The following is a 27,952-nucleotide window of genomic DNA, read 5'->3' on the forward strand; positions in this document are numbered from 1 at the left end:
GTGTATTTTGTTTGAGTTAGCTGTTAAAACAATACAAGTATCATATATTTAGGGTTTTTTATAGTGAACATGGAATACTTCTGTTACTGCTGTTCCAAACAGGTAGGTAATGAAGGGAAATACTCGTTGCAATCGGTTACTGTTAGTTTTAATGTCCCGATGTACATTTGAAAGGTATTCTAGGAAAAAAAAAATAATAATCAACTAAAGCCCCAGAATGTTTAAGTAAATGAACCATACTAATCTTAAGTGGTTTAAATGCAAGTCCTAATTTTTCCTTGAGAGTATCTAGGAATATGCAATTCTAGATCAAAGGTTTCGTCCTGCAATTAGCCAACTGGTTATTTATGAAATAAACAACTTGTCTGATTACTCTGCCATTATTTTCACTGAGTTTATGTATGATAGGTGTACACGTATTTATAATAATAAATTACTTGCTTACAAGGCCAGTATCTTGATTTTCAGTGAAGGGGGAAAAGTTTGACTACGGGCTGGTCTGCCTAGATGTTAGGTACATGGTGTGATAGCAGAAGACTGGATTTCGCAACACATTTAATATCTGATAAACAGTTGAGATAAATATCTTATATACACGTTTACAAAGGGCTATATTAATTTATTAATGTCTGGCTTAAATACTGGTTGCTACTGGTGACGCGTCCCTGGTTACTGTTGTGTTCAGCAGTTACCCACAATGCATCTGGCAACTAGGGCTCAGAAAGAAAATGCTGAATTTTGAGGTAAAATTATATTAATTTTGCTTCCTTGCTAAACACACCGTGCTGTTATAACTGATCCAGAACTCAAATGTTATATCCAGTGTTCCGTGTTTAATGTGTGATACCGCTTACCTTGATGATTCGCGCACTGTTCCCTTGTTTTTAATCTGTGGCTATCTGTATGAGCTAGCGATAGCTAATTCACTAAGGTAAGAGCTAACGGTTACATTGTGCTGCGCTAGATGACGTTACCTTATATTTCTTTATTTTTCAAGCATTTTGCTCTCGATAAGCCAGAAAGCACGAGGGAATGGACTCTTTTGAATTAGAATTTTGAATTCCACATTAAATTGTAATGCTAATTTACGGCATTTAAGGTGGAACAAAAAAGTCGAATAAAAAAGCAACCTGATATTTGTTAATAAATACTGGCTTCTGCTGTCACATACCTCAGAAAGCGCAACGGAAGAAAGTATTTTTTCTCATTTTCATTATTATAATGGGCTATTTTCTTAGATAAACTAAAGGGTCTATCGCTGAATTCATAATACAACATTTTGTAGAGTAAACGAGGTTCAAATATCCATATGTCATGTCGTATTATTGGTTAACTTTTTTGGTCACATACTATTCACTTATTTACTTCCAGTCCATACAGCATATATGCAAAGTGATTTACACACACACATTATATATATATATATATAAAATTTATTATTTTTGTGTGTGTATGAAATTAAAACAACCAACGTGTTTGCATATAGTGGTCTCCCCGTGTCTGCCTTTTTTCCTCCCACGGTCTAAAACACGTTGGTAGGTAGATTGGCTTCTCAAAAGTGTCCATATGTGTGAGTGAGTGTTGCCCTGCGAAGGACTGGTGCCCCCTCCAGAGTGTGTTCTGGACCCACCGTGACCCTGAAATGCATAAGCGGTTACAGACAATGAATGGATGTTTGCTTATACATTAAAGCCACCTTATTGTTTATATGATTTTGGTCAATTTTATTAACTCCAATTGTATATAGGTGCAATTTGAAGTTGTTCAATTACAGAATATAGTCAGTTTTATCTTTCGCCCTGCTCTTCAATAATCAGGACCCTACAGGAACGCCACAGAGCAGGTGCTATTTTGGTTGTGGATGATTCTAAGCACAACTGTGACAATGACTTTTGAGTATATTGTGATCAGCTTCTCTGGAACATTTTCTCTCCACGCAGATATTTGTCTTCCGATAGCATAGACAGCTCTCAAATAATGGACAAGGAACAACGAAACACTGTTATTTTCAACTCCTCCAAAAGAGAGCTGTTTACTGCCAACAATGGGTACAAATCTCTTCAAAAAAGATTGAGGGCACAATGGAAGATTCAAAGGTAAACCTTGTTGCATAAAGTCAGCCTGTCTTTTCAAAGTATGCCAGACACCTTCTTTTTTACCCCAACGACAGAACAGACAGATTTAATAGCCCTATACAATAGCTTTAGCTGTGTGGTGTTAACTGCTGAACTGTTCTGTCATTGACCTTCCTTAGCATTAAAGAAGAGCTGACGAATGAGAAATTGCATGGTGTGAAACTATGGATCACAGCAGGTCCTCGAGAGAAGTTCACAGCTGCTGAGGTGAGGCCCTGGTTACTGTTATAATATAATGGATTCAAAAAGGAGATGGAGGCCACAAAGTCATGAAAGTTTTGAACCCATTTGACACAGTCAGTGCACGTCAAGTCATGAAACCTTTTGTAATGTTGTTTATTAACTTTGACAGTGATCGGGTGGATATGTCATTGAAGGCTAATAACAACCAGGCTAGGCAGTCTAATATACAGCCTCTAAAAACTTTTCATGTGACTTAAACACTTAAATTAATTCGTGATATATATCAAGATGTGCAGGTGCATTTTGATAGTATAGAGATAAAGTTAGCCCAGCATTACAATGTATATTTTGTTTTGAAATATTTCAAATGTGATTTTTATAGTTGGAGGTTTTGAAGCTGTATCTGAATGGTGGTGGAACTGTTCTTGTGATGCTTGGAGAAGGAGGAGAAGTTAAATATGATACCAACATCAATTTCCTCTTGGAAGAGTTTGGAATAATGGTCAACAGTGGTGAGTAAAATTAAATGCGGACAGTTGAAAGTGCAGTTCAGTTATTTACTGAATCAGAAGTCCATAGATGTGCCATGATTAGGTGGAACCCATCTGATACTGTTGTTTCCTATTTCAGATGCAGTGGTGCGAAATGTGTATTATAAATATTTTCATCCCAAAGAAGCACTTGTGTCAAATGGTGTTCTCAACAGGTCTTCATTCAGTTTTAAAAGTCATACAATTAGTTTGAAGTAACTCACCTATTACTACTTTTCCACAGAACAGGAATCAGTTGTTATGCTAATGAATCATTGTCTTTGACAGGGAGATCAGTCGTGCGGCTGGGAAAGTGGTAACTGGGATCATTGACGATGAAAGTGTTGGAAACAATTCACAGTAAGTCCTCATTTAATTTGTGTTTATGCACATTGTATTAGAGAGGAAAGCCCAGTCCTGTTTTGGCATGATTCAACTGTGAAATGTTATTAATGATGATATGATTTTGAAAAATAAGTAGAATTCCATTTAAGCCAGTGGTCTTATAGAAGTCTGTACTTTAAACAGGGCCCTTACATTTGTGTATCCATATGGAGCCACGCTGAATATCATGAAGCCTGCTGTTGCTGTGCTCTCAACTGGCTCTGTGTGTTTCCCTCTCAACCGGCCTGTGCTGGCCTTCTACCAAACTGCAGTTCGTAAACTTTCAAGTTCTTTCATTCAGAAAATATTTATCTTCAAGCGATTAGCACATTTTACTTTTCTTTCTGACAGAATTTATGTTCATTTTTCTGTTTGAATAAAGAATGCAGGGAAGCTTGCAGTGCTTGGTTCATGCCACATGTTTAGTGACCAGTATCTGGACAAGGAGGAGAACAGTAAAATAATGGTGAACATGTGCTATTCTTTTTTACTAATTACAATAACTTACAGGAAGTTGGAGAGAATGTGCTTAGTTCTGTTGCTGTTCTGACTGTGTTGCAGGATGTTGTATTCCAGTGGCTTATGACTGATAATATTCACCTCAATCAAATAGATGCAGAAGACCCGGAGGTGAGGGCTTATACTTCCATTCTTTCACACATGCTCTATAAAATTATCATGTACTCAAACGGCACCAGAGTAAAGTGTCTTATAAAGTAGACCTCCGGAAGATAATGTTCTTTTTTTCCCCAGATTACAGACTATACCATGTTACCAGACACAGGATGTCTGTCTGAAAGACTCAGGGTGTGCCTTCAGGAGGGGGATGAAAACCCACGAGACTTCACTTCACTTTTTGACATGTCTCTGTTCAAACTGTCCACAAACACCTTGCCCTCAGTTATTAGGTAAGTTATCCGACTCATTTTAGTTGTTGGTTCATTGCACACATTGTGTGTGAATACTGTACCAGACATTGTTAAGAACAGCTGAATTTCCCTTTGGAGATCAGAGAAGTTTACCTTGTAACATTATTTGAAAATGGTGTTGTGATTCCCAGGGCCTACAAACAGTTGAATGTCAAACATGAACCTCTTCAGTTGATCACACCTCAGTTTGAAACACCACTGGCACCTCTGCAGCCAGCTGTAAGTGACTTTTCTGCATTCTGTTTTTGTCATGAATTTTCCTGCAGTGTGGCTCTTTTTTTATTTTGTTTTACATAATATTATTGTTTGAAAATTCAGCCTTTACTTTTTATATTTATATAAAATATTTATGAACATACACAGCATTTGACTTTTCTGCTCAGGTCTTCCAGCCTGCCTTTAGAGACCTGCCGCCACCCATGCTTGACCTTTTTGACCTTGATGAAACATTCTCATCAGAGAAAGTACGACTAGCTCAACTCTCAAACAAATGTAAGTTTCAGGTGCAACATTCTGAATGGACATGACTGCTTACACTCGGAAAACAAATGTAGACTTTTTAACTTTTCCTTGAAAGTAGTCCTTCAGGTACCCTGTTTGGTGTCAGAAGTTTGCTTCTTCTGTTGGCAAGTAATGCCTGAATTTTGTCTGCATTTTTTTTTTGTCAGTTTCTACAGAAAATAGTATGTGATACAGGGTCAGAAACTAATCAGTAATTTATTGAGATGTATACTTTGCACTAAGCCAATTATAAGAATATAAACTTCCATGAATTCTTAACTAAAATAGTTTTGTAGCTGCAATGTAGAAATGTTTGTCTTCTTCTAGGCACAGATGATGACCTTGAATTTTACGTGCGGAAATGTGGAGACATTTTAGGGGTTACTGGCAAACTAGACAAAGAAAAGAGAGATGCCAAACACATTCTGGAGCATATCTTCTTTCAGGTGGTGGAGTTCAAAAAGCTGAACCAGGTGCCTCTGCAACAATTTATTATTTTAAATACCCACTGTTTAGAAGCCTATATATAAGCATATTTGTTAAAATCAATGTCTGTCTATTCATTCCTTTAGGAGCATGATATTGACACAACACAGACAAGATTTTCCCCATAAGGAACCCAGAGGTTACGGGACTACAGACAACAGGGGGCTGCGTGCAAGAGATTTAATGGATGTATCTACAGTCTCTAGCTTCAGATCTTGAAGTTTTAGGAGTCAGAATGTCAACCTAGGATTTGTTACTTCTTTAATAACATGAATCAAGTGCTACAAGCAAACAGTTTTGACAAAAGTTCTTAATTTTCATGTTGTTTAGACAATCATTGAGTGGTTGGTGTGGAATGGTTCATTGTAAAAAGAATTTATTTCCAATTGTGATGACAGTAAATGTTTGCAATGAAAATATATATGAACTTTACTGCCCAAAAAAATTAACTCATTATTTTTGGTCTAAATGAGTACTAATAATGAAATTGTAGTCAGTGTGGACAGGAGAGAAAACTGTTTGGCAGGAATGTTGCGGATTATAAAAGTTTTAAACTAAAACCACATGTCTCTCTTTTACAGCAATTTCTTAAGGCTTTATTGTGAAAGCTACTTGTGGTGTAGCTTTTAGAATCATTAAGCTGCTCTGACTGGACAGGTAATTTGGAACAGAGCATTTCACATCAACTTACTCCTAATGACTTGACTTAATGGAAATATGCAGAAATTTTGAACAAAGACATTCTATATCCATGCTCACTGTAAAGTACAGTTATGGCAGTCCTGAATGTACCTTTGCTTTTGGCAGTTGATTTTTGTAAACGCCTGGTTACCAGTGAATTTCACTACATGGACATTTTAAATATTTTTTTTCAAACATAGCTGTAATATGTGCATAATCAAACAGTTTTTAAATATAATATTCTGCACATGAGTACAGAGAGTAAAAGTTACACTTATTCTCTCCAGTATTCAAGGAGTATATCATAACAGCAGTTTGTTTATAAGTGTGTATTTTGATATTCAATAAATATTTTATACTGACACATGAGTCTCAGCTAGATCATTGCATAAATGTCACTTTATTTCAAAATACAAAAGCACCATACAAAATATATTTTTATTTAATTTTGGGACTAGTTCCCATATGGCTCCTAAGAAACCCAGAAAATACAACCACATTTAAACACTCTCCAAGGTGTTGGAACACAATAAGGCAAAAGTGATGCTTCCTTAGGGGAAAAAAAAAACCCTTTGCTTCCTTATATTGCTAGGTTTTTTCCCAGCCTCTTCTGTTGTTCTTCTGTAAGCTCCAAAACAGCATGTTGCAGGTTTGAATCTTGGAAGGTGGAGTTCCGACTTGACTTTTGATGCTCCTCCGTGGTAAATTTACCTGGTGGTGTCCCTGACCATATCAGTGAGGAGATCTCTGCCAGTGTTGGAACTGAGCGATAACTGGGGCTCCATGTGGACTCCAACTTGCTAGCGTTCAGGCTCTGTTTTGGGCTCTCCACAGAGGGCTTGATGAGTGAGATTTCCCATGGAGGATGGGAGGTTGTCAGATCTACACAGGACAGATCCAGTGAGCTAACCAGAATGGGCTTTTGGATTGTAACTCGTTCATAAGGTGTGGAAGACTGGCCCTCAACTAGACTGGAAAGGCCTGTAGTCAGGGTGCTGCCTGGAGACAGTAAGGAGATCTTACTTGGGGCATTCATAGGTGACAAAACTCCATAAGAACGATTAAAAGAAGCTGGTAGGGCAGGATAGGTTTCTGAATACTCCAAAACAATGCCTTTAGGTGGCTTCAAATGGATTCCTTCAGCAGACAAAGAAGAACAGTTGCAGTCTGTGAGAAAGCCTCTGTCCAATTCTGACAAAGAAGGTGCCTCATAGTTCTTGACATCATCTAAAAAGTAAAAGAAAGTAAAATGGGTGATCCAACCATAGTAATGCCATTTAACACCTGGGACTTGTGTTTAAACTCATCAGGAATTCGTTCGTTGAGCAACAAATTAGCAAATACACAATGTGGTTAAGTAGAATCCATGCAATGTTCTAATTATTGTTATTTTAATTCTTTCCATCATTTACATAACAGGGCTGATGTTTTGCCATGAGTTGTACATCTACCTTCCTTCCTAATATACCCTACAGGAAGCTCCTGTAGAATGGCTGGATTTTGTGGACTATTCTAGATCATTCCCAAGTGTGAGTGTTGCAGGATAAAATTTGTTTTCAAACATAGATTTTGCTGGAGTAACATTTATCTTTGCACTACCTTTACATTTGTAGAGAAAAAGACACATAATAGCAGCCCAGTTGGCCAGAAATTTAGGGTCCAACACTACAAATGAAGGGAGAAAAACGAAAATTTAAAACTCTTGTCATATTTACCAGCTCTGTTTGTCCCTTCCTCCATGGTTCCAGACTCTTAGACTTGAGCTTAATTAGCATCAGCTTGTATTTATAGACCAGAAAACTATACTACAAAGTAGTCTCTCTCTCAGCCAAATAACAAACCCAAAGTAATTCATGACTGTCCAATAGGAAAAGAGCTGAGGGACATTCCTATTGGACAATAACTACAGGCCTAGGTTATCTGGTTAACTGAAAAAATCCTGTTTTGATGTATCTTCCCTGCTTGATTTTTTCATTTACATTGTGTTCGCTGAACTTATTATAGAAGCAACATTTAGGTGTAATCCAAACTATGCTTAAAATGTGATAGATAACGCAAGCAGTCACTTCCAACCGTGTAAATAGGCTTGCCTGGGTTCTATTATAACACAAGTTGGCGTTTAGTGCGCATGCGCGTGACGTACCTCCCGGGAAAGCCCTGCGAAAAAAGCGCGCAGTTTTCAGATTTCAGCAGCTGTGTTCAGAGACAGAAGCGCTGGTGGAGTTTTGTAGATATATGTGAAATTAAAGTAGATTTCATGATGCAAATGGCCGGGTCTTAATGTAGTTTATGCACAAAAAGTATTTCATTCTGACCGGAGACTTCGGATAAACTCGAGTAAATATGGAAATGGCTTTTTCTTGGGCGCGAGGGTGAGTAACAATATACACTTTTAATATTTATTCTTCTGTGAACGTCTGTTTCACATAATGACAATCTCTGCTGCGGTGGAAAAAGTAAATATACATTACTCTGCCTCTGATATTAAGACTCTTGTACCTTTGTGTATTTCTAAACTAAGGACCCGCCTAATGAATAAGAATAGCCAGTTTAGCTCATATTGCTAGGACAGTATATATTTGTTATGAAACCAACATGTTTAAGGTGTTGTTATCGCCTATGCAACGTTAATGAGTCTAGAAATGCATATTTCAGCGGTTTGTCCTGTTTATTTTCAACGTTTTTAGCTTCTTTTTGTTTTGTTTTGGGTTTATTTGTTCAAGGGACATGGCTAAGTTACGTAGCCTGTAGCCAACAAGTTGTTCTAATAAACAACAAACAAATGTCTGACATTAATGTATTAACGTAGCCTGTCTTTTAAATGTTTCAGACTTATAAACGACTGACTGTTGTTTATAACTGTTAGACTTGTTAGTTAAAAAATTGGTGGAAAAAAATGTCTAAAATAAGTTATTGCCAGGGAGCTTTCATTTGAAAACTAGGTCAACAGAAATATGGAATCTGGTATTTTCACTGTCTTATTAATTCCTAACAATCAACAAAGTTTGAGGTGAGCTAAAATAATTTTTAAAAAAGTCCAAGGAAGAAAACAAGAAACACTCCCACACAAACAAAAAAAGCCAACCCCCACTCCATGGCCTTTGTAGTAATGTCATTGTAGCTGAAGTCTCTTTTATCTGGCTCATTTAATTATTAAAATGTAAATTATTTGCATGGTGTATTTTAATTTGAAAACCACAGACAAACCCCAATATTGTGAGAATAATATAAGATTTATATAACTCCAGTCTATAGCGACTAGCGCACCACCATCTGTCTTGATCCTTTTTACAGTTTGACCACTTAATACTCATCAACAGATGTTAACATTGTGTGAAAGAGGTGGTGATTCTGAAAACACTGCAAAGCCAAATGGTGTCAGTACACAGCTCAGCACATAGCTGCCATTACATGTTGACCACATGGCAGTGTTTGACCTCATGTTCACTGATCTCCTAACAAGAATTTACTGTGTGTGTGTGTGTGTGTATGTGTGTGTGTAGGGAGGATGCGGATGGTCAGGACACAGATTCTGATGTTGCAGACCAAAAGGATTATGGCAAAGTAAAAGTGAAGTGGACACAGGAAGAGGTGAGCGACTCTATATCAGCAAGAGGGTCTCAGCAGGAGCTTCGGCCTCCTGTTGCAGCATTAACAGCCTCTACTCTTTTCAGAATGCTTTCTTTAGTCTTTGGAATATTTTTGTAGGATTTAATAGCATTCAGGTTTTTTAGCATCATAAACATCATTCCAACCCAAGTGTTGGTTGGAGCACTCTTATCATCAGTCTCTTATCATCCAGTTCCATACCCCAGTAACCAATGATGAGGGGTTTATGTGACTTATGTGACTCACTGCTGCACTTTTCTCTGGAGATTATAAAAGCTCTGCATGCACAGATGAGCCATCATGTCTCGGTTCAATGGTTAGAAGGGGTAAACAAACACTTCTGGAAGCTTGCTGTTGAAGTCCTTGCCTAGTAAACTTAGAACAAACGGGTATGAAGGAGAAGGCCAACCAAATAGTTTTCTTTCCCAGAACTCAGTTTAAAGAAGCCTGTGTTTAATGCAATTTTTCTTTGTTTTTCAGGATGATAGTCTGCGAACACTGGTTCAGAACTTAGGAACTAACGACTGGAAAGTTATCGCCAGCCTTTTGCCAGTATGTATTGTTCGTGTTGTGCATGAAAGCTGTGAGTTATTAATGAAACAGGATCAAATTGATATATCCTACATTCATTGTATAGAGCAAGTTTAACTCTAGTGCTTTTGTGCTAGTTGTGAAATTTAACTTGTGTATTATTTATTAGAATCGAACAGAACATCAGTGTCAGCACCGCTGGTACAAAGTTTTGGATCCAGACCTCGTCAAAGGCCCTTGGACTAGAGAAGAAGATGAAAAGGTGAGAAAGTATTTGTATTCATGTAAAATTAACAAAATCCTTTTGTATCTATCGGTTTATTTGCTAATATATTCATATTTTAAATGTGTTAATGACCTCTAAATGGTAAGTGTAGTCAGTACAGGTCATAAATATAAGATTATTTAACATACTAAAATGTACAGTTTAACCTGTTCAGCATCACAGATTTATTTGATATTTTACACAAGTGTATCATCAGTACTGGAACCAACAGGCTAACATTCTGATTGATTTGTTTTTAGGTAATAGAGTTGGTGCATAAATATGGTAACAAGCAATGGGCCTTGGTTGCTAAACACCTGAAGGGTCGTCTGGGGAAGCAGTGTCGTGAGCGCTGGCACAATCATCTAAATCCAGATGTGAAGAAATGCTCCTGGACTGCAGAGGAGGATCTGGTCATCTACAAAGCCCACTGTGTGCTTGGCAACCGCTGGGCAGAGATTGCTAAGCTGCTTCCAGGAAGGTGAGAAAAAATATATCAACCTGCACAATTTTTCCCTTGCTACAAATTTTGCCACAACCAAGTTAGCCTCCTACAATATATAATTTGTAAATGACTTCCGTATTGTGTTCGACTCAGTATAGTGTTGTGGGAGAAGTGCTTCTGGGAGCCAATTTATTAATGTTTTTCCACCCTTGTGCTTCTTTTAGGACGGACAATGCAGTGAAAAATCACTGGAACTCCACCATCAAGCGCAAGGCCGAGACTGGTTATTATGAAGGGAATAGCACAACTCTCCATATCATTCACCACTCTGAGCCAGAAGAGATTGTAGTTCAGCACATGGATCAGCAGGTACGGTTATAAGTCCTCAACATATTGTATGAGTGTACTGGTTTATAAAATATAATATATATAATATAAACATTTATCATTAACTACAAATAGCACAATAGGGCTTTATATAGCACACAAAATCAAAAGCTCTGCTATACAATACCCTAATATAATGAGCTAGCACTTAGTTATTAACCACAATACAGTCTCATGAGTTTTATTACAATTCATACATTATAATGTGTTGTGACACCCTACAAGATATGCACGGCACCTGCTTGTTTTCTCATCAACTACATTTATTTGCTTAAAATATTTGTGCAATCTGAATGTTGATATGTGATTGCATGATATCTATGTAGGAGGAACTTGGCTATAATGAAACCGGTGAGGCTGTACCTATAAAGATGGAGACACAGGTAAATAATTTCCCTTGACAAAAAAAAGTTTTTAAAGCATTATTGTTGTATATATGTTCCATATATATGGAATAATTTAGTTTAATAGGAGATTAGGTACAAGCTAGTCTTTGTGCTTAAGGAAAGAGGGAAATTCAAAGGTGGAAAAAGAAAAGCTCACATGGTTATTAAATGATTTAGAGAAAATTAATCTCTTGAATTCTTTTGGTTCTAGGAGTCATTTGAAGCTGCACCTCAGAAAACAGAAACACCTCCTGTAAGCTCTGCATCCCCCAAATGTCCTCGTGCTCCAGAAACCCCTAAAAGTGAAACTGACAGTGGAGGGAATTCCGCCTGGGTTGTGGACAGCTCAGGATTTCTCTCACCTTCAGCAGCACCTGCTCTGAAGGAGGTTATGGAGTTGATGGATAGGGTGAGTTCACGTGTCGTTTAATATTGCTTAATATATTAATTCATGAAAGTATGTTAACACATATTCAGGGAACACAAAATATTGCACTTCTTGAAGATTTGAACATTTCTATTTGTTTGTTAAACGTATAATACAGAATATATTAAAATGTATCCTCTCTGTTCTCTCTACTCCTTTCTTCTTCCAGGACATCGAGGGTTGGTGTAGTCTGGCTGATTTTGATCTGCCAGAGGAAAATCAGAGTCCAGATGTTTTACAGTTCCGCTTGGAGGGCAGTGCTCTGCAGGAGCTCAGTAAAGGCAGCAAAGGAGAACTCATACCTATCTCTCCTGGTGGAGCTACACCCCCCTCCATCTTGAGCCACCGAACTCGTCGCCACATTGCCCTGTCTCCAGACCCCAATGACTCTATGACCCCCAAAAGCACTCCAGTTAAAATCCTTCCCTTTTCTCCCTCACAGGTAATAATCATCGAATTCTGACGTGTAACTGGAATATTTATAAGACTGTCACAGGGGTGATTTGTTCAAAACTTGCAACTATAAGACAAATTTAAGATTTTGAAATCGAGATGTGCATGTGTATACGCAGGGAAATCAGTGAACTGTGCTACAGAAACATGACCATAATCCTAGTTAAACTAATCCCATATATTGTTCTTTCTTTAGTTCCTTAATTTATGGACCAAACAAGACCAACTGGATTTGGAGAATCCCTCTCTCACATCGACACCTGTGTGTAGTCAAAAGGCTATTGTCACCACCCCACTGCACCGTGACAAAACTCCCCTCACTCAGAAAGAAAACTCTATGTATGTTTATTGAGATCTAGTGCTTGTTTTTCTTAACTACAGCATATAACTGACATGCACAACCTCTAAATGAAAAATGTGTCCCTTTTTAGATTCATTACACCGAACCACAAGGCTGATCTGGACAACACTCCTCGCACTCCAACCCCATTTAAAAATGCCCTGGAAAAGTATGGCCCCATACGACCTCTGGTATGTAATGGTTTGCACACCTTATCTAAAGATTATGGAAGTTAACCAAAAGAAAAAAGCTTCCAGTGGGGCTTTATTAACCATAAAGGTTCATACTACAGATTGACTCCATGTAATGATTGATAGCTACATGTATAAATATGTTTATTCTCTGCAGCCCCCAACGCCAAATCTAGAAGAGGACCTGAAAGCAGTCCTGCGCAGTGAAGCAGGGCTTGATCTCATTGTAAAGGACGAGAGTCCACCTGAAAGAAGACAAAAACAAGTGGTGAGATAAAAAGGCATAATGAAATAGTTTGAAATTCTAATTTGCGCAAATATCTCTTTATCCAGACATGTTGCTTCTTTACTCATGCAGCTTCAGGGCAAAACTAATGTAACTTCCAAGCAATGACAGCTTATGTAAATGATATAAAATCACATCTCAATCCCCACAATATTAGGTAACCTCACATAGGCTTGTTTGTTTTTACACTATGGCATACTGTTATCTATAGTAATGGCCAAATATAGGCAAAATTCTGATGGTTATTTAATGTATGGCTACAGTTTTAGCTATGTTTTTATACAATATATATAAATAGATAAAAATGAAAAAGCAAACTTCAAACCTCCAATTGCCATGTGTTTGTTTTGTTCATTAGCATCGACCTCCCATGAAGAAAGTCCGCAAATCTCTAGCCCTGGATGTGTTGGACTGTAATGATCCTGGCCCTGCTCGACGCCAGCAAACTAAACCAGCCCTCAAACCCAACAGAAAGGTTTGAAATCATTCGGAACAATACTGAGACATAGCTTTTATCGTCCACTATGAAGGGTGTGAGTAAAATGTGTTATTGTCTTACAGTTGGACCGGTCACTGGCACATTCCCTCAACTCATCTATTGTGAAGAAGGAGGAGAATGTCCTTGACCAAGGTTTCATCCTTGGCCCAAATGAAAGTGGAATAATCACCAAACAAGTGCAGACCAACTCCAGAGTTGTCCCACCTGCTCCTGTAAGTCATAGAACTCATGCCCAGAGTTAAAGAAAAGCACGGGTCTTTAAAGATATAGGATGGTATTACATGTCTCTGCAGCTCGACTGCTCTACAGTCCAATGCTGGCAAGCTTTATACCTGTCCAAGTGATGAATGGCATTGTGTAGCTATGTAAGGCTATGTCATACTGTCACTTTCTATTTGTCAATTAATTCCTAGGGAGATTATACAAGCTTTATGTGTGTACAATTGAATGGTTTTTATTTATTAATTTTTTTAACGGCAGTTTAAATCCCAAATAACTCCAATTTGCTTTTGGTTTTACCACTAGATGACCGCAGCGTGGGAAACAGTTGCATGTGGTCGGACAAAGGATCAGCTCATCATGACAGAGAAGGCCAGGCGTTATCTTCGATCCCTGAAGACTAGCACACACAGCCGAGCGCTTATCCTCTCCTGAGGCTGCACCAAATCTACTGAGAACAGCTGCCACTTTCTTCCATCCTACTGTGTTCTTACAATATGGGGCAGTCTCATATTGCAAATTAAGTTGTTAAGTAATGTTTTGTTAATAATGTTTAATAGAAGGAATGCTTGTGAAAGTGTTGTAGATAACATAATTACAATTTTCTAACAAACAGTCATGGTCAATCAGTGATGGTGCTATTAGTCATTTGTCTCAGGTTGTGTTTCTGTGACTTAATCACAGTATGTGCCACAGATTCAAAATACATTCTGTTTGAATCTATGTATTTGTAATTTATTGAACTTCTTAAACACTTTGTCGAACTTGTCAGAAATGAAGAAAAGTATGTATCTTTGCCTTTAACTTGGCACCACATTCCTTAACACTTGACAAGATCTGTAGAATTAAGATCATTCAGGGCTTTTTCAACTCCTGCATGCATTTTTTTTAAATAATTGTAAAATAGAAGCAGTAACATCTGCTAGAACCAGCTGATAGTAAGGAACATCTGAATAATAGTTAGACATTTGTCTTTACTGATTTTCCAAACTGGGTAATTGTGACTGTCCACAATTTTGTAATTATATATTTTTATACATAGTGCATTTCTTTGTAATGTGGGTTAAGCCATTTTCTGCTTTGAATGTCTAAAAGGGTTGATTGTTGCTCTGTATGTAATATTGAAAAGTAATTAAAATAAAAAGAAAATTTCTGATCTAAAATGTTCACTGTCAACATCTCAGGTAAAAAAAAAAAAGTTTGATTAAACAAGTAATTTATCAAAATATTAAATTATTTAAAATTGGCTTATTTTAATCATTAAACTATGCAGGTATTTTGAATGCAATATTAAATCATTACATTTTTATTAAAAAAAGTTAAATTGTTAGACAGCTGAAAGTTAAATTTTTAACCTTATTAGCATGTATATGTGATATCATTTGCTAGATATATCATAAGCAAAATGAGTAGGAAAAGCATAGTCTGAGCATTTCCACCTGAACCCTAGCTTTCCAAAGAGGTTTCAAATGGGTGCATTCAGAGAGCCAGGATTTCTTACCTCATAAACCTTGACGTGACCTCAGATTCTTTCTCATTGCTCTGATTGGTCAGAGAGAGGGGAATAAGCCAATGAGAAATAGACACAATGCCCCAAAACCGCCTCCCGCCCTTTTAATAAAAGACAGTTATAATGTCTCACACGATACAATTTATTTACCTTTAGAAATAATAATTATAATTTAAAAATTCGTTGCATGTTCAGCACTTATTTATAATTTCTATTTAATACGGATACTTTTCATTTTTCTTTTAGTTCATTCCTAAGCTGCGGTTGGTTCATACCATTCAGTGTCAGTGGGGGTGGCACTTCTATTATTTGACTGAAATGTGGTGGGTTGCTTGTTTAGTTTTGGTGCCTTACTAATAGAAAAGCAATATTGGAACGTTTAAATTCGTATGACTGTGATGTTTATAATTTAAGATTCGGAGGGTAGTTTATTTTCGGTCGAGACTGTAAATTTAATTCCCCCCTTGTTGAAAAGGTTTCTCCCTTTCCTCTTGTGGTGACGCTGCACTCGGCGACATGGCGCTGCTCCGTAAGTCATCTGTCTCTGATTTTGATTCATTTATTAAATCTTCTTGTGCTCGTTTGTGCCTCATATGGAAGTGTATGTGATAGTTTGTAATGAAGTGGATTTTTGTCTTGCCCATTTTTATTAAAATGAGAGTTATTTGTTATTTATACGATGCTAATGGCTAGCTGCAGTGAACTGATATTGACTTCAAATTCACCGTTCCACCTTAAATCGTATAGCAGCCTCATACTGAGTTTAAATAACTTGCATTTAATCAAGATATTTATGTGTGCATTGTTTACTGCAAAATAATCCTATGTTGTATAAAGTCCATACAGGTTAAGTGAGATGTTTCCTGGGCTGTACATGGTGCTTCATTCATTGAACGTCACTGAATGGCAGCTTTACTCAGTAACGTTAATAAAGTAAATAAGAAAAATAAAAGAAGAGTTTGTGTCATCTACATCTTTCAGGGATTAAACCTGTAATTCACCCTTTTGTGAATTTGTTTGCTTATTTACTAAGAAAAAAATGTCTATATACAGACTTCTGTGGGACACAGAACAAATTAGGAGCACATTACAAATGCTGCAAACAAATATAAATTCGTCACATATAAAAACATCACATCCCTCTGATTATTGAGTTGTAAAGTGCATTATTTTAATAATAATAATACCTTCTACACAATGGTGTTAAAGGAACTTATTACATGAAAATTTTGTAGAGGTAATTTTTGCAGAAATAAACTATGATCATTGAAAAAATCTCCCAGAATTAGGAAAGTAACTTTATGAATATTATTGCAATACTCTCTAGCCATTAAATTAGGAAACATAGATATTCCCACTGTTTAGGGCATGGATAATTAGCTTTAGTTTGTTGTTTTTGCACTTTTAACCTTTGTATGTGTTTGCAGGTTTGGTCAGCATACTGGTCTTTGCGCTAGCTCTTGGGGCACAAGCACTGACACCAACCCATCATCTGGTGTCCTCTGATGTAGACAGACTTCAAGCTGTTTTAAGCCAGCCTTTCACAGACTTAAAATCCGCATATTTGTCCATTGTGGGCCTGAGCAAGTTGGGAGTGTCTGTTGCTGACTCTGAAGTAAGGACAAGTATATTTTTTGATCAATAACCCTATTTTACTTGGTGTTTTGTAGTTTTTTTTTTGTTTTTTTTTTTGTTTTTTTTTTTACATGTCTGCTATGCATTTTTTTTTAATGTGTTCACTTTTCTCTAGGACGCATGCCGTTTTATTAAAGCCAACCTGGAACCCTCAAGTGTTGAATCGCTTTTTTATGCTGCAGAGGCCAGCCAAGCATTATCTTCTTGTGAGGTATGAATGCAAAATAACTGTTGGAGGTTGTTTTATTAAGCAGACTATTCAGTCCCACTGGATTACTAAAGTTTTTCCTCCTCAGATCCATGTGTCAAATGAAACGCGAGATTTGCTCCATGCTGCTGTAAGTGAGGACTCCACGGTTTCTCAGATCCATCAGGCTGTGAGTGCCCTCAGCTCTCTCGGACTCCCCCTGGCCTCACAGGAAGTTGTCAGTGCTCTGAAAGCACGTATCTCCAAAGAGGACAGCGTCATGGGGTAAGTCAACTTCCCTTTAACTAAAGTGTCAGAATTAAAGGCTTATGTGAAATTAAGTACTTATTTATTTGTGAATTTCCATCCCGTTTTTCGGAAAGTATGACTTTAAAATGGTAAACACAAAGCATTAGAACCATCTCTTATTTGTTTTATTTTATTTATGTATTTTATAGGAGCATTTTTTTTGGTAGAATGTTTAATGACTGAATTCAACAACTGTCCTTCTACTATACATTTATTTCAAGCCAATGAGTATGTAGACATAAAATGTTGAAAAAGTTGGATTACTCCTTTAAGTGCAAGTGACATTCTATCCTTTGTGTACAGAACTACGCTGGCTTTGCAGACTGCCTCCCGTCTCTCTCAGCAGGCTGAATTGGGAGATATCCTTGAGGATATTGAGGTGAGAAAATGTAATCAGCCTGTAGATGGTGTTGCGGCACAATTTTAGAATTTACCACTGTACAACTCAATAATTAGCAGATTAACTGAGGAAAATTTCAGTTAAATGTTACTCTACTGAGCTGTTAATTAACGTAAACCCTGTTGCTTTTTTCAACTCAGGATCTGGCTAATCGACTGGATGATCTAGGTGGAGTATACCTGCAGTTTGAAGATGGTCTAGAAGCCACAGCACTCTTTGTTTCTGCAGCTTATGCTCTATCTGATCATGTGGATATAGAGCCCCCACTGAAAGTAAGAATGGGCACTATATTGTAGTTGAAGTATGAGATAAAATCTGATTTGTATATGGAAAATAGTTTGTGCTGTCTTGAACATGAGAATCGTTTATTTGCCCAAGACTACTGTATTATAACTGATGCTATCATTTCATGTTAACACTACCTGAATTTGTGTCATCTTGCCCTTACAGGATCAAGTGATCCAGCTTGTGAACTCAATCTTTAGTAAGAAATCATGGGATTCCTTGTCTGAAGCCTTCAGTGTGGCCAGTGCTGCTGCTGCCCTCGCCAACAACCGCTTCCATAAGCCAGTCATTGTCAGCACTGTGGGCCCTCCAACTGTGTCTCACAGCCAACCTATCCTTGGGGTATGCACTATACTTCTGCGATAGCCTGATGCGCACCTCTCCAGAAATGTAACTGTGTTGTGTTGATGCAGACAGCAACGATTGTGATTGGTCAGTAGTCAGACGAACGTTGAACTGAAATGCAGAAACATGAACGCCTCCACACACAGAGACTGCAGACAGCAGCAAATTCAAGGCGAAAGATTTCCTCATACACGGTGTAGACGTCAGAGATTAATAATTAGGTTGAACACAGGAAAAATATGGACATCTCCGAAAGAAATATGGGACGACGCAGGGCAAAAATGTGCCGGCTTTGTATTTGTTTCTTTCCTGGAATCATGTAAACTATGCTCTGTCCCAAACAAAGACCTACTCGCTAAATAGTGCACTTTAAAGATGTATACACCACTACAGTGTGTACTCCATAGTTTAGAGGAAGATCTTTGAGATTCAACCCTTGTGGTTTGGCAGTGTAATTCACGCAGACGTATAAACACTCACAGCAGCGTAGGGCTCTTGCGCAGGCTCTGTGTTGAGTTAAAACGAAAGTATACATCCGCCTTAAATGTAGCGATATACTTACTATTAACTTCACGTTCACGTACTTATCATAGCTGCCTTGTGTATCCTCCGTCTGTTTGGTGTGACATTTGTGCATGTCCTCAGAAAATAAATGCTACAGATATGCAAGGTGCAATATGCGTGTGATCAGTAGGGGGCAGTGCAGGCGATCAACAGCATCACAATGGTGGAAAGTTTTGAATAAGTCTGTGTCAGATCCAAGTCCACAATTTCTGGGCCTTTCTCTGGTCTGCTCTTGTGGAAGCCTCAAGTAACAATTGTAGCACCCAGGCAAGTATAAGAACAGTTATGTTCACGACGCAGATGGTTGTCTACGCGAATGCAAGGCCATACAGCAAGTATATCTTTAGCCTAAGTCTCTCAAAAACTGTGAGGCTGCTTTGACATTGCGTTAGAATTGATCAATCGCAGATCACCTTGGTTTGTTGATCAATATGTTTTTTGAACATAACCAATATATATCATTAAGTTGAGCAGCATATATCATTGGTATTTCTCCACAGCTCCAGGTGACCGATGTTCTCTGCCAGCCCCTGAACACAGCTGTTGTTGAGGTGGAAACTGTTACCACAGTTGCTAAGACTCAATTTCTCGGCAAGACACCATTCACCCTGAAAGAGTATGTAATAGCATTTAAAATGCTTTCTTTGACGTGTTTGTATTCCTCTACTATTTGAATAGTAATATTTTTGTGTTAAGTACTCAATAATTCTGAATAACCAAATAACAGTAAAATTTCAGATTTGCTCTAATGTGACAATATAAATACAATATATGCAAACGATCATAATCCTTTCATATTGTTTATGGCCTGATTGGTTTAAAGATCTGTCTTACTACCTAGCTGTCAGTCCTCCTAAATGAGCTCCTAAAAGATGATACAAACAGCTCAAGCACAAATAAATAAATATTGCTCACTGCTGCCCTCTAAAGGTGCTATAGCACTAGTCAGATGATAGGACTTTTGCCGACATGATAAGGCAGGTTTTTAATATATATTTCAAGTACTTGCAGTCAGGTGATTGTATAAAAATTGAGACTGGCCTACCTGCACAACATAAGAATATAAAGCTTATGAAATTATACTACTCCTACTCCTGTGGAATGACTTATAAAGATTTATTTACAGTCTGACACATTTTAACTGGATAAATGTACTAGTTTTGTCCTAATAATCATAGCATTTGCTGTTGGAAAACTGACTCCAGCCTTAAATAATTTCTTCATTTAGTGGGATATTTGAGCTGAACTTCATGGCCACCAGCCCTAAGCCTGCCAGTGGTTACTATCAGTTCTCCGTAGCTGTTTCCGGGGACAGCCGTTTTGTCGCCAACAAAGTTGAGGTAAGAGGACATTTCATAAGACATAATGATAACCCTTTTTCCTTTCCTGCTTTACGAGTGCAAATTTGATGTGAATATACAGCTCTAAATAATAACAGAAGCTACTACGAAGTATTGTATTAAGGTCAGAAAGTTGTTCCCAGGTCACCTCTTAATTGTTCAAGGGGCTAGTGAGTCATTCTCTAATTTAGTCAAATTAGTGCAGCTTTGAAAGGGCAGTTATTTTGTCTGTGTACTGTCCAATTGTAAGGTCAAGTGGATGTCACTTTTCCTCAAAAAGGCTTTCTCTGAGGTCAGACAACAGTGTGTGTGCGGCAGTCAAAGGGGTCAGGCTCTAATTTTTGTGTAGATCTCTGTCCAGGAACAAAAGGCTGTCATGTCTTTCAGTGCATGACACAAGGCCTTATTTCTTTAATCTTGTAAAACACATGCTGTTTTGCAGGTATGGCCTGAAGTTTTGGAAATAATTAGATTTCTGCCTTTTTCCATGTCTTTAGCTCAAGGTGAAAGTATCCACTAAAGTCTCCATCAAGAACATGGACCTGTCTGTGGTGGACAAGGACCAAAGCATTGGCACCAAGACCACTAGGTGAGATTCATTGTATGAAAATAATAACGGTCTTGTTTTAAAGAGGAAATGTTTTATTATATTTTGTTTTTTTTGTTCTTAGAGTTGATTACCCCACCAAGGCCAAGGCCTCCTTCATAGCTGACAGTCACCAGAACTTTGCTATGACCTTCCAGCTTGTAGATGAGACCACTGGAGAGGAGCTGACTCCTCATCAAGTATGTTCTACAAAAACTAGAATGTTATTGGAACTGGAAGAGTTATGTAGTAATGATTTACACATAGACGTGTTGATCATAAACCTTAAAAAATAATTCTGATTTCTTTTGCTAAATGAAAATTTCATGCGCATATCACTTTTAACAACATGGGGAAAATAAGCCCAGATGCCTGAGCTAAACTATTGTATATATCATGAGAAATATTTATGTAGACTAAAGTTTTCCTATGAGCATTTTTTTCAGACTTCTCTGTGCATCTTCAGTGAACTGAACCCTTTGCTTTTCACAGACCTTTGTGAGGCTGCATAACCAGAAGACTGGTCAGGAGGTAGTGTTTGTGGCTGAGCCAGACAACAAGAAACTGTACAAATTTGAGCTGGACACAGCTGAGAGGAAGACTGAGTTTGACTCCATCTCTGGCACCTATGCGCTCTATCTAATGGTGGGAGATGCTACGCTGGAAAATCCAGTTTTATGGAACATGGTATGGAAGTACTGCAGTGTTCTCAAAGGATTGAAGCATATTATTATATTATTAGTACTATCCAATACACCCTACTTGCATTTGCTCAAAGGTCCTCCCTCTAGGCTTTGTAATGTTGATGATAGGGCATTTAGGTTGAGGCATAACGTTGTATGTAACGTGTGTACCGTTGTGTGTAACGTTGTACTGACTTGCGCCCAATGATTCCAGGTAGGCTCTGGACCCACCGCGACCCTGAATTGGATAAGCGGTTACAGATAATGAATGAATGAATAACGTTGTATAAACTAATTTTAAACGCATCTCTTCCAACCGGATATAGGGGGAGCCAGAACTGAGATCTTTCATAGATGTGTTAGTTTGCATGTCTGCATGTTTATTGTATCCATTTTTATATCTAATGTACAGTGTCCATGGGTGTCTTAAGACACTTATCATGAGAAATTTTGTTATTAAATATTCCAATATGGCTTTCGTTAAAGGCGGATGTTGTTCTCAAGTTTCCTGATGAAGAGATTCCAACAACTGTTCAATCCAAGAATTTATATGTTCCCAAACAAGAGATTCAGGTAGGTGGTCTCATCATAACCACGACAATGCTGTTTGAAAATAAATGTGGTACATTTATATGGTATGAAATTAATTATGTGATACACTAAATTGTGTAATTACACTTCTGTATTGGGATTTATTTATATGTGAAAGAATAGCCAAGAATAGATTTAATTTGAGGAAACATGTTTAACTGACATTGACAATATCTTAATTGTGTGGTATCAGATTGCCCATTCATTCAGGTAACTTTGACATTACTGCAGTATTAATAAAGCTGTTCTGTGCCTATAGCATCTGTTCCGTGAACCTGAGAAGAGGCCACCCACCGTCCTGTCCAACACCTTCACTGCCCTTGTTCTCTCCCCTTTTCTCCTGCTGCTCATTCTGGTACGAGCCTCACATTATTGGCATCAAATGCCGTTCTCTGATTTGACACTGCTGAATTAATTTGTTAATATTTAGAAAGCATGTTTGTGTATAAATGACTAACTCCTGAGCAGGACTTAGGTTTTAATCTGCCCCTCTTTTAATGTACAGTGGTTTAAGCTGGGTGCCAACATTTCAAACTTCAGTTTTTCACCAAGTTCTGTGCTCTTCCACATCGGCCATGCAGGTGAGTTATTGAGTTATGTTATGAATTAAATGCCGTACAGCTTGTGACTTGTATTAATTGTGACCTATGCAAAGAAAGAATAAAATTGAGTTGTTTTTATTTTTATATTAAAGATATGTATATACAGTGGAACCTCTACTAATGAACGCCTATACTAACGAACTTTCCAAGATACGAACTGGGCATTTGAATATTTTTTGCCTCCACCAACGAACCACGACTCTAGAAACAAACCTGAGCCTCCGCCGAGCCGGCGGCTGGAAATGCCCACTGACCCCAATAGGCGAGTCTCCCAGCGCGCCCAGACTTGAGTGAGCTTTTAAGATTAGCAAATTGTAGTTTTAGCAATTTAGCATTAGCGTAAATAGCAGACATCGAAATTCGTGCTAAGTTCAACCATATCTACGCTTCGTCTCCCCACATTCACCCGCCTACTCTCCGTTATTCCACCCACCCCCCACCTCCCGTCATACAGCCAGTGCCTGTGTTACTCCTCCAGCCAGTCGTCACGTCTTCAAGGTAGCGATGTGTAACCACTTAAAACTTTTATTTCTTTTTTATTACTGTTAATATTGTATTCCTCTTTTATTTATAGTAATGCTACATGTATTTTTTTTACTAATTTGAGAGTGTTGTAAACATGTATCATTGCAAAAGGTTGCCTTTCGGGGTGGGGGCTGGAATGCATTAATTGCTTTTCCATTATTTTAAATTGGGACAATTGACTCGAGAAATGAAATTTTCCACTTACGAACCGGGTCACGGAACGGATCAAGTTCATAAGTAGAGAGGTTCCACTGTATTATGCAAGTAATGTTTGACATATTGTCACTGTCCAATTTAATCTTTTTTTGTTTATTTACTACATTATTTTAACACAGGGCGGCACGGTGGCGCAGCAGGTAGTGTCGCAGTCACACAGCTCCAGGGGCCTGGAGGTTGTGGGTTCGATTCCCGCTCCGGGTGACTGTCTGTGAGGAGTTGGTGTGTTCTCCCTGTGTCCGCGTGGGTTTCCTCCGGGTGCTCCGGTTTCCTCCCACAGTCCAAAAACACACGTTGCAGGTGGATTGGCGACTCAAAAAGTGTCCGTAGGTGTGAGTGAATGTGTGTGTGTCTGTGTTGCCCTGTGAAGGACTGGCGTCCCCTCCAGGGTGTATTCCCGCCTTGCGCCCAATGATTCCAGATAGGCTCTGGACCCCCGCGACCCTAAATTGGATAAGCGGTTACAGATAATGGATGGATGGATGGATTTTAACACAGCAGCGTTTCTTCACACTGGGTGAAAATTTCATGATGATGGGCCTTAAGAAATGCTCTAAATTTAATTGGAATAAAATCTTTTTACATTCTCTTCAATTGAAACTTAGAAAGGTTTTTTTCCTTCTCCTGTTTATTTTGACTGAAATTTTGGTAGATGCATGTTTTTAATTGGACAGTGACAATATGCTAAATTCTTACTTTCAGCACCTTAAATTTTACCACTTTAATTTCAGTGACAGGTGAAAATCAACCAAAATTAGATTAGAATTTTAATGTTGGGTTCTATAGCTTGGTTGTGTTGTTAAGATGTTGGTTAATGAACCCTTATATTCCACCCCCACCCGTTTGTCTATTTTAGCCATGCTGGGCCTGATGTATGTGTATTGGACACACCTGAACATGTTCCAGACTCTTAAGTATCTGGCCATTATTGGCAGCCTTACGTTCCTGGCTGGGAACCGCATGCTGGCCCAGAAAGCAGTTAAAAGGTAACCTGTGCATTCAGCTCACCTTCACAAAGAAATCGATAGGTCTTTATTTTAGTGCCCAACCATCATATTGTTTGTCCAACAACTGATTTTTAAGGTTTCAAAGATTGAACAAAGATGATGTAAGGTACATATCTAGACTTGTATTAGGTGGAACACAGAAGGTGATTCCGTTTTAAGGTTATTATGTTTCATTTTCAGCTTGGATTGTGATGTGCTGGCTTCGTAAAGAGGTACTCTTGTACTATTTGGCTCATGTCCATAGGGAGAAGGGCTTGGATAGTGATCCTTCACCCTATTACTTTGTAGTGTCCTCAGACACCTCCATAGGGAAGGCTTATTGATGGAGCTAAACGCTTGGAGTACTTTAATGCTTTAATCTACTTTCCAGCCACCTTTGTTGCTGATAATTGCTAGTATCATTTGCTTAATTGAATGATTTTATGGAAACCATTTGTCTTCTGTCCTTGCCTTAAGCCAGTCAGTCTTTATTTCCTTCGCTCTGTAACATATTCAATGTGGACAGTTTTTCCCATTTGCCTCAAATGTAATTATATGTACTAGAGGAGATGGAACCAGAGGTTCTGGTCATTGGTACCGGTTCCTAACAGTATCCAGGTTATTTTGACAATTTGACTGTACTCTGACTGGCTCGGTCTGCTTGAGAGATTTTTGTAAAAAACTTCCTGTTCACTTTTTCAAGTCTGTGAGTTTATTCAGACAGAAGAAAATGTCCATGGGTCCTATCATACAGATTCATGTTTCTCCATACTTTCTTGAGAAAATTACAGAGCAAATTACCTCATATATGTTTGTATGTATATGTATTTTTTTTTTTTTTTTGTTTCTGATTGGTAACCGGACAATGGCTAAAATGCTTTGTTTTTAAATCGCCCTCTGTTCCTGCTATGGTTAAAAGCTCTGAATGTAAAGAAACTGCTGAAGTATCTGAACACATGGATCTGTATTAATATAGTTATATTAACCTATAGAAGGCATTAATGATCATCAATATTAAAAATAAACAGTGTATTTACTAATTACATTTATAATAATATGACGAAAGCTCAATATTATATTAATCTTATTACGCACATTTGTGGAGAGGCTGAGGAGCCTCTATGCTCTGGTAGCTGTGCAGCATTCACAGGATGTCTCACACAAGAACGTAAATAGAAAGCATTACTTCCCCATTTCGAAATAAGTTGGATAGCTAAGTGATGGAAGCCAAATTAGTGTTGGTTAACCTGTATTTCTACGTCATTACAAATTTGACTCAAAGCATATAATGTTGTTAAATCGAGTTGCTTATGTGGTTTATGACATTGACACAGCTGTTTTTTCAAAATGGTCAAAAATGGTCAAGATTTAGACATGAAGACATACTGTACTTTCAGCATGGTTCTGTCAGTTTAGGTAGAGAAGTGTTTTTCATCATCAGGGCCTGATTACATAAAGATTGAGGACAGAAGTTCCTAAAAATAGGGCTCTACGTAATTCAAATCTAAATTGATACTATTAATTTAAAGTGGTTTTAATAGTTTCATTCGATGTAAAAATTACGTTATTTACATTCTTTTACTACGATGAAATGTTGGCTAAACATCTGTGTTACAGTATCGTCACCACTATTATTTTGTGCTGTTATAAATTTATCCACAATCATCTGTCACTTATTAGCTTGCTTCAGTCCAACCTAAAGTTTTAAACTTGAAACTCCAAGTCATCTTTGCTGCTATATTTGGGGGAAGGGGAACACCTGTGGAAATTAATCTCTTTACCCTCCTGTCTGCTGCTTGTCTCCTGTCTCTTTTCCTCCTCTTTCAGGATCGCTGCTGAGCAGAGTAGTAGATTGGCTAAATATAGGAGTCTGCGGTAAAAGACCTTTTGATAGTAACAAAGCCCGGTCTTCCAGGCTGAAGTAAGGCTTGCTTTTGCGTCCTCCGCATCCATAAAAGAGCGGCATCCCTTTCACCATTGCATTGTAAATGCATGGCAGTCTGTTTGCACCGTGTTGACTGCACAAGATGTCATTTATGCGCATTTGTCAATACGTTTTCATTTGCAGCTTCAGCATATTACTCATCCTCATTGATCAGTGGTGTTGCAGTGTTCTTGACATTACCATTATTTTATGTTTGTTCCTGATGAGTCCTGTTACTATGCAGTAGTTTAGAGCCTTGATTGGGGCACCAAGATTTAGTTTGAGGTTCATGTGGTGTTTTGTGTCACAATGAATGATTTGCAACTGAAAAACCTTTGTTGCTTGGTAAAACGAAATGCAGCTACCAAGTTTAAGTCATTGTTGTTTGACTAATTTGTTTTATAGGTAAATGTTAAAGCACATTTGCCTATTTTTACATTATCATGAATTAGTATAGCAGTTTTATGACATCAGATGAGACTTCTAATTTTTTTTTTCTTTTTCTCTCTTTCAGACATGAGCGTAAATGATCCATAACAACAATCTTGTGAAGATCGGCGCTTCATTTTTTGTTCATGTCTTTATTTAAGTAAAAATCTGGCAAGTAAAGCATACGATTGGTGAAAGCTAACTGCTGTGGCAGTGGCAGCTCAGGACAGTTCATTTTGAAAAGACTGTTCTGTGGGGAATATGGTGTCCTGATCTGGGGGGGAAAAATAAACAAGAATGCAGTTTGACATTTTCATTACTTTTTTTTTTTTTTTTTATGGAAAACTGAATGCACTGTAAGATTGATACATTGGGGAGGTTGGTTATTGCTGATTCTGTTCAGGTGTATTACTATTGGGTTCTCAGAAAGCTGTAAAAATTCATAGAATATTTTGACTTTTTTTTTCTTTTTGTGGGGCGAGGAAGGTTTTTGTTCAGTTGTTTTACAAAATTTATAACTTGAAATGATTGTTGGTTGTTTGTGACATAAGGGATTTGTTGGCCATGCCCCTTGTTTGTTGATTTTATTAGATTTAAACACCCCCCCGCCCCATTTTGTGCCAGTTTTACACACTATCACACTGAACATTCAAATCAGCAGACCTTTTTGTAATGAAAACTAATTAAAAACAAAAACCACTGTTCTTGGTCCATTTTTTTTTCTATACTGGGTGCACTAAAGTAATTTAAACAATAACCAATACACCAGTCTTAAAACATAATCAGTAAATGTATAGTTTGGTCTGAGGTTATTTAAAAAGCTTGTAAATCTTATGAATGATTCACTTCACATTGCATGGCCACATACATATATTAGTGTAGAGCCCAGCTGATATATTGAATTGATAAAATTGCCAATATTTATTGTGTTTAGGTTCAGATATTGCTAATATAACCTTTTATATGTA

The 27,952-nt window shown here is 37.8% G+C and overlaps 4 protein-coding genes across 7 annotated transcripts; 3 read left to right on the plus strand and 1 right to left on the minus strand.

Moving 5' to 3' along the window:
- The first annotated feature begins 7 nt into the window (after positions 1 to 7).
- On the plus strand, positions 8 to 6,073 carry ift52 (intraflagellar transport 52 homolog (Chlamydomonas)). 3 transcript variants are annotated; one of them, XM_066670283.1, is made up of 14 exons: positions 8 to 102; positions 1,941 to 2,096; positions 2,255 to 2,342; positions 2,701 to 2,830; positions 2,949 to 3,024; positions 3,137 to 3,208; positions 3,377 to 3,503; positions 3,615 to 3,698; positions 3,794 to 3,862; positions 3,986 to 4,140; positions 4,293 to 4,380; positions 4,545 to 4,653; positions 4,990 to 5,135; positions 5,235 to 6,073. In XM_066670283.1, the coding sequence occupies exons 2-14, from the start codon at positions 1,978 to 1,980 to the stop codon at positions 5,274 to 5,276; spliced, it is 1,305 nt and encodes a 434-aa protein (XP_066526380.1). In that variant the 5' UTR covers positions 8 to 102; positions 1,941 to 1,977; the 3' UTR covers positions 5,277 to 6,073. The 3 variants fall into 3 exon arrangements, with proteins under 3 accessions (XP_066526380.1, XP_066526378.1, XP_066526379.1); XM_066670281.1 differs by lacking the exon at positions 8 to 102 and adding an exon at positions 674 to 743; XM_066670282.1 differs by lacking the exon at positions 8 to 102 and adding an exon at positions 838 to 931.
- Positions 6,074 to 6,226: 153 nt separating this feature from the next.
- Positions 6,227 to 7,730, minus strand: si:ch73-303b9.1 (uncharacterized). The gene is made up of 2 exons (XM_066670285.1): positions 7,545 to 7,730; positions 6,227 to 7,056 (listed from the first exon to the last, which is right to left on the minus strand). The coding sequence occupies exons 1-2, from the start codon at positions 7,567 to 7,569 to the stop codon at positions 6,410 to 6,412; spliced, it is 672 nt and encodes a 223-aa protein (XP_066526382.1). The 5' UTR covers positions 7,570 to 7,730; the 3' UTR covers positions 6,227 to 6,409.
- Positions 7,731 to 7,833: 103 nt separating this feature from the next.
- On the plus strand, positions 7,834 to 14,971 carry mybl2b (v-myb avian myeloblastosis viral oncogene homolog-like 2b). Its single transcript, XM_066670280.1, has 15 exons — positions 7,834 to 8,201; positions 9,333 to 9,420; positions 9,919 to 9,990; positions 10,139 to 10,231; positions 10,495 to 10,715; positions 10,904 to 11,048; positions 11,393 to 11,449; positions 11,664 to 11,861; positions 12,049 to 12,321; positions 12,529 to 12,671; positions 12,764 to 12,863; positions 13,021 to 13,131; positions 13,508 to 13,624; positions 13,711 to 13,860; positions 14,174 to 14,971. Exons 1-15 carry the CDS (start codon positions 8,173 to 8,175, stop codon positions 14,300 to 14,302), a joined length of 1,926 nt encoding a protein of 641 aa, XP_066526377.1. The 5' UTR covers positions 7,834 to 8,172; the 3' UTR covers positions 14,303 to 14,971.
- Positions 14,972 to 15,749: 778 nt separating this feature from the next.
- On the plus strand, positions 15,750 to 27,681 carry rpn2 (ribophorin II). Of its 2 annotated transcripts, XM_066672775.1 has the most exons (18): positions 15,750 to 15,906; positions 16,805 to 16,992; positions 17,128 to 17,223; positions 17,309 to 17,484; positions 17,812 to 17,887; positions 18,049 to 18,180; positions 18,359 to 18,535; positions 19,603 to 19,718; positions 20,331 to 20,442; positions 20,940 to 21,031; positions 21,114 to 21,228; positions 21,521 to 21,715; positions 22,198 to 22,284; positions 22,562 to 22,657; positions 22,808 to 22,883; positions 24,502 to 24,631; positions 26,459 to 26,552; positions 27,070 to 27,681. In XM_066672775.1, exons 1-17 carry the CDS (start codon positions 15,894 to 15,896, stop codon positions 26,508 to 26,510), a joined length of 1,929 nt encoding a protein of 642 aa, XP_066528872.1. In that variant the 5' UTR covers positions 15,750 to 15,893; the 3' UTR covers positions 26,511 to 26,552; positions 27,070 to 27,681. The 2 variants fall into 2 exon arrangements, with proteins under 2 accessions (XP_066528872.1, XP_066528873.1); XM_066672776.1 differs by lacking the exon at positions 26,459 to 26,552 and having other exon boundaries at positions 15,752 to 15,906.
- Positions 27,682 to 27,952: the final 271 nt, after the last annotated feature.

The sequence above is a fragment of the Hoplias malabaricus genome, chromosome 5, assembly GCF_029633855.1.
Source record: "Hoplias malabaricus isolate fHopMal1 chromosome 5, fHopMal1.hap1, whole genome shotgun sequence".
Taxonomy (NCBI): Eukaryota; Metazoa; Chordata; class Actinopteri; order Characiformes; family Erythrinidae; genus Hoplias; species Hoplias malabaricus.

What these genes read in the sequence shown, in the direction of transcription:
- ift52 (XM_066670283.1), top strand. Translation starts at nt 1,978, where the DNA reads ATGGACAAGGAACAACGAAACACTGTTATTTTCAACTCCTCCAAAAGA. An exon ending in ACCTTGCCCTCAGTTATTAG is followed by an intron (nt 4,141 to 4,292) that starts GTAAGTTATCCG and finishes TGTGATTCCCAG; the next exon opens with GGCCTACAAACAGTTGAATG. An exon ending in AGTTCAAAAAGCTGAACCAG is followed by an intron (nt 5,136 to 5,234) that starts GTGCCTCTGCAA and finishes TCATTCCTTTAG; the next exon opens with GAGCATGATATTGACACAAC.
- si:ch73-303b9.1 (XM_066670285.1), bottom strand. Translation starts at nt 7,569, where the DNA reads ATGGAGGAAGGGACAAACAGAGCTG. An exon ending in GGAAGGGACAAACAGAGCTG is followed by an intron (nt 7,057 to 7,544) that starts GTAAATATGACA and finishes TTTACTTTTTAG; the next exon opens with ATGATGTCAAGAACTATGAG.
- mybl2b (XM_066670280.1), top strand. Translation starts at nt 8,173, where the DNA reads ATGGAAATGGCTTTTTCTTGGGCGCGAGG. An exon ending in GCTAAGCTGCTTCCAGGAAG is followed by an intron (nt 10,716 to 10,903) that starts GTGAGAAAAAAT and finishes TGCTTCTTTTAG; the next exon opens with GACGGACAATGCAGTGAAAA. An exon ending in ATGGCCCCATACGACCTCTG is followed by an intron (nt 12,864 to 13,020) that starts GTATGTAATGGT and finishes TATTCTCTGCAG; the next exon opens with CCCCCAACGCCAAATCTAGA.
- rpn2 (XM_066672775.1), top strand. An exon ending in AAGCATTATCTTCTTGTGAG is followed by an intron (nt 17,224 to 17,308) that starts GTATGAATGCAA and finishes TTTCCTCCTCAG; the next exon opens with ATCCATGTGTCAAATGAAAC. An exon ending in CTTCCACATCGGCCATGCAG is followed by an intron (nt 22,884 to 24,501) that starts GTGAGTTATTGA and finishes TGTCTATTTTAG; the next exon opens with CCATGCTGGGCCTGATGTAT.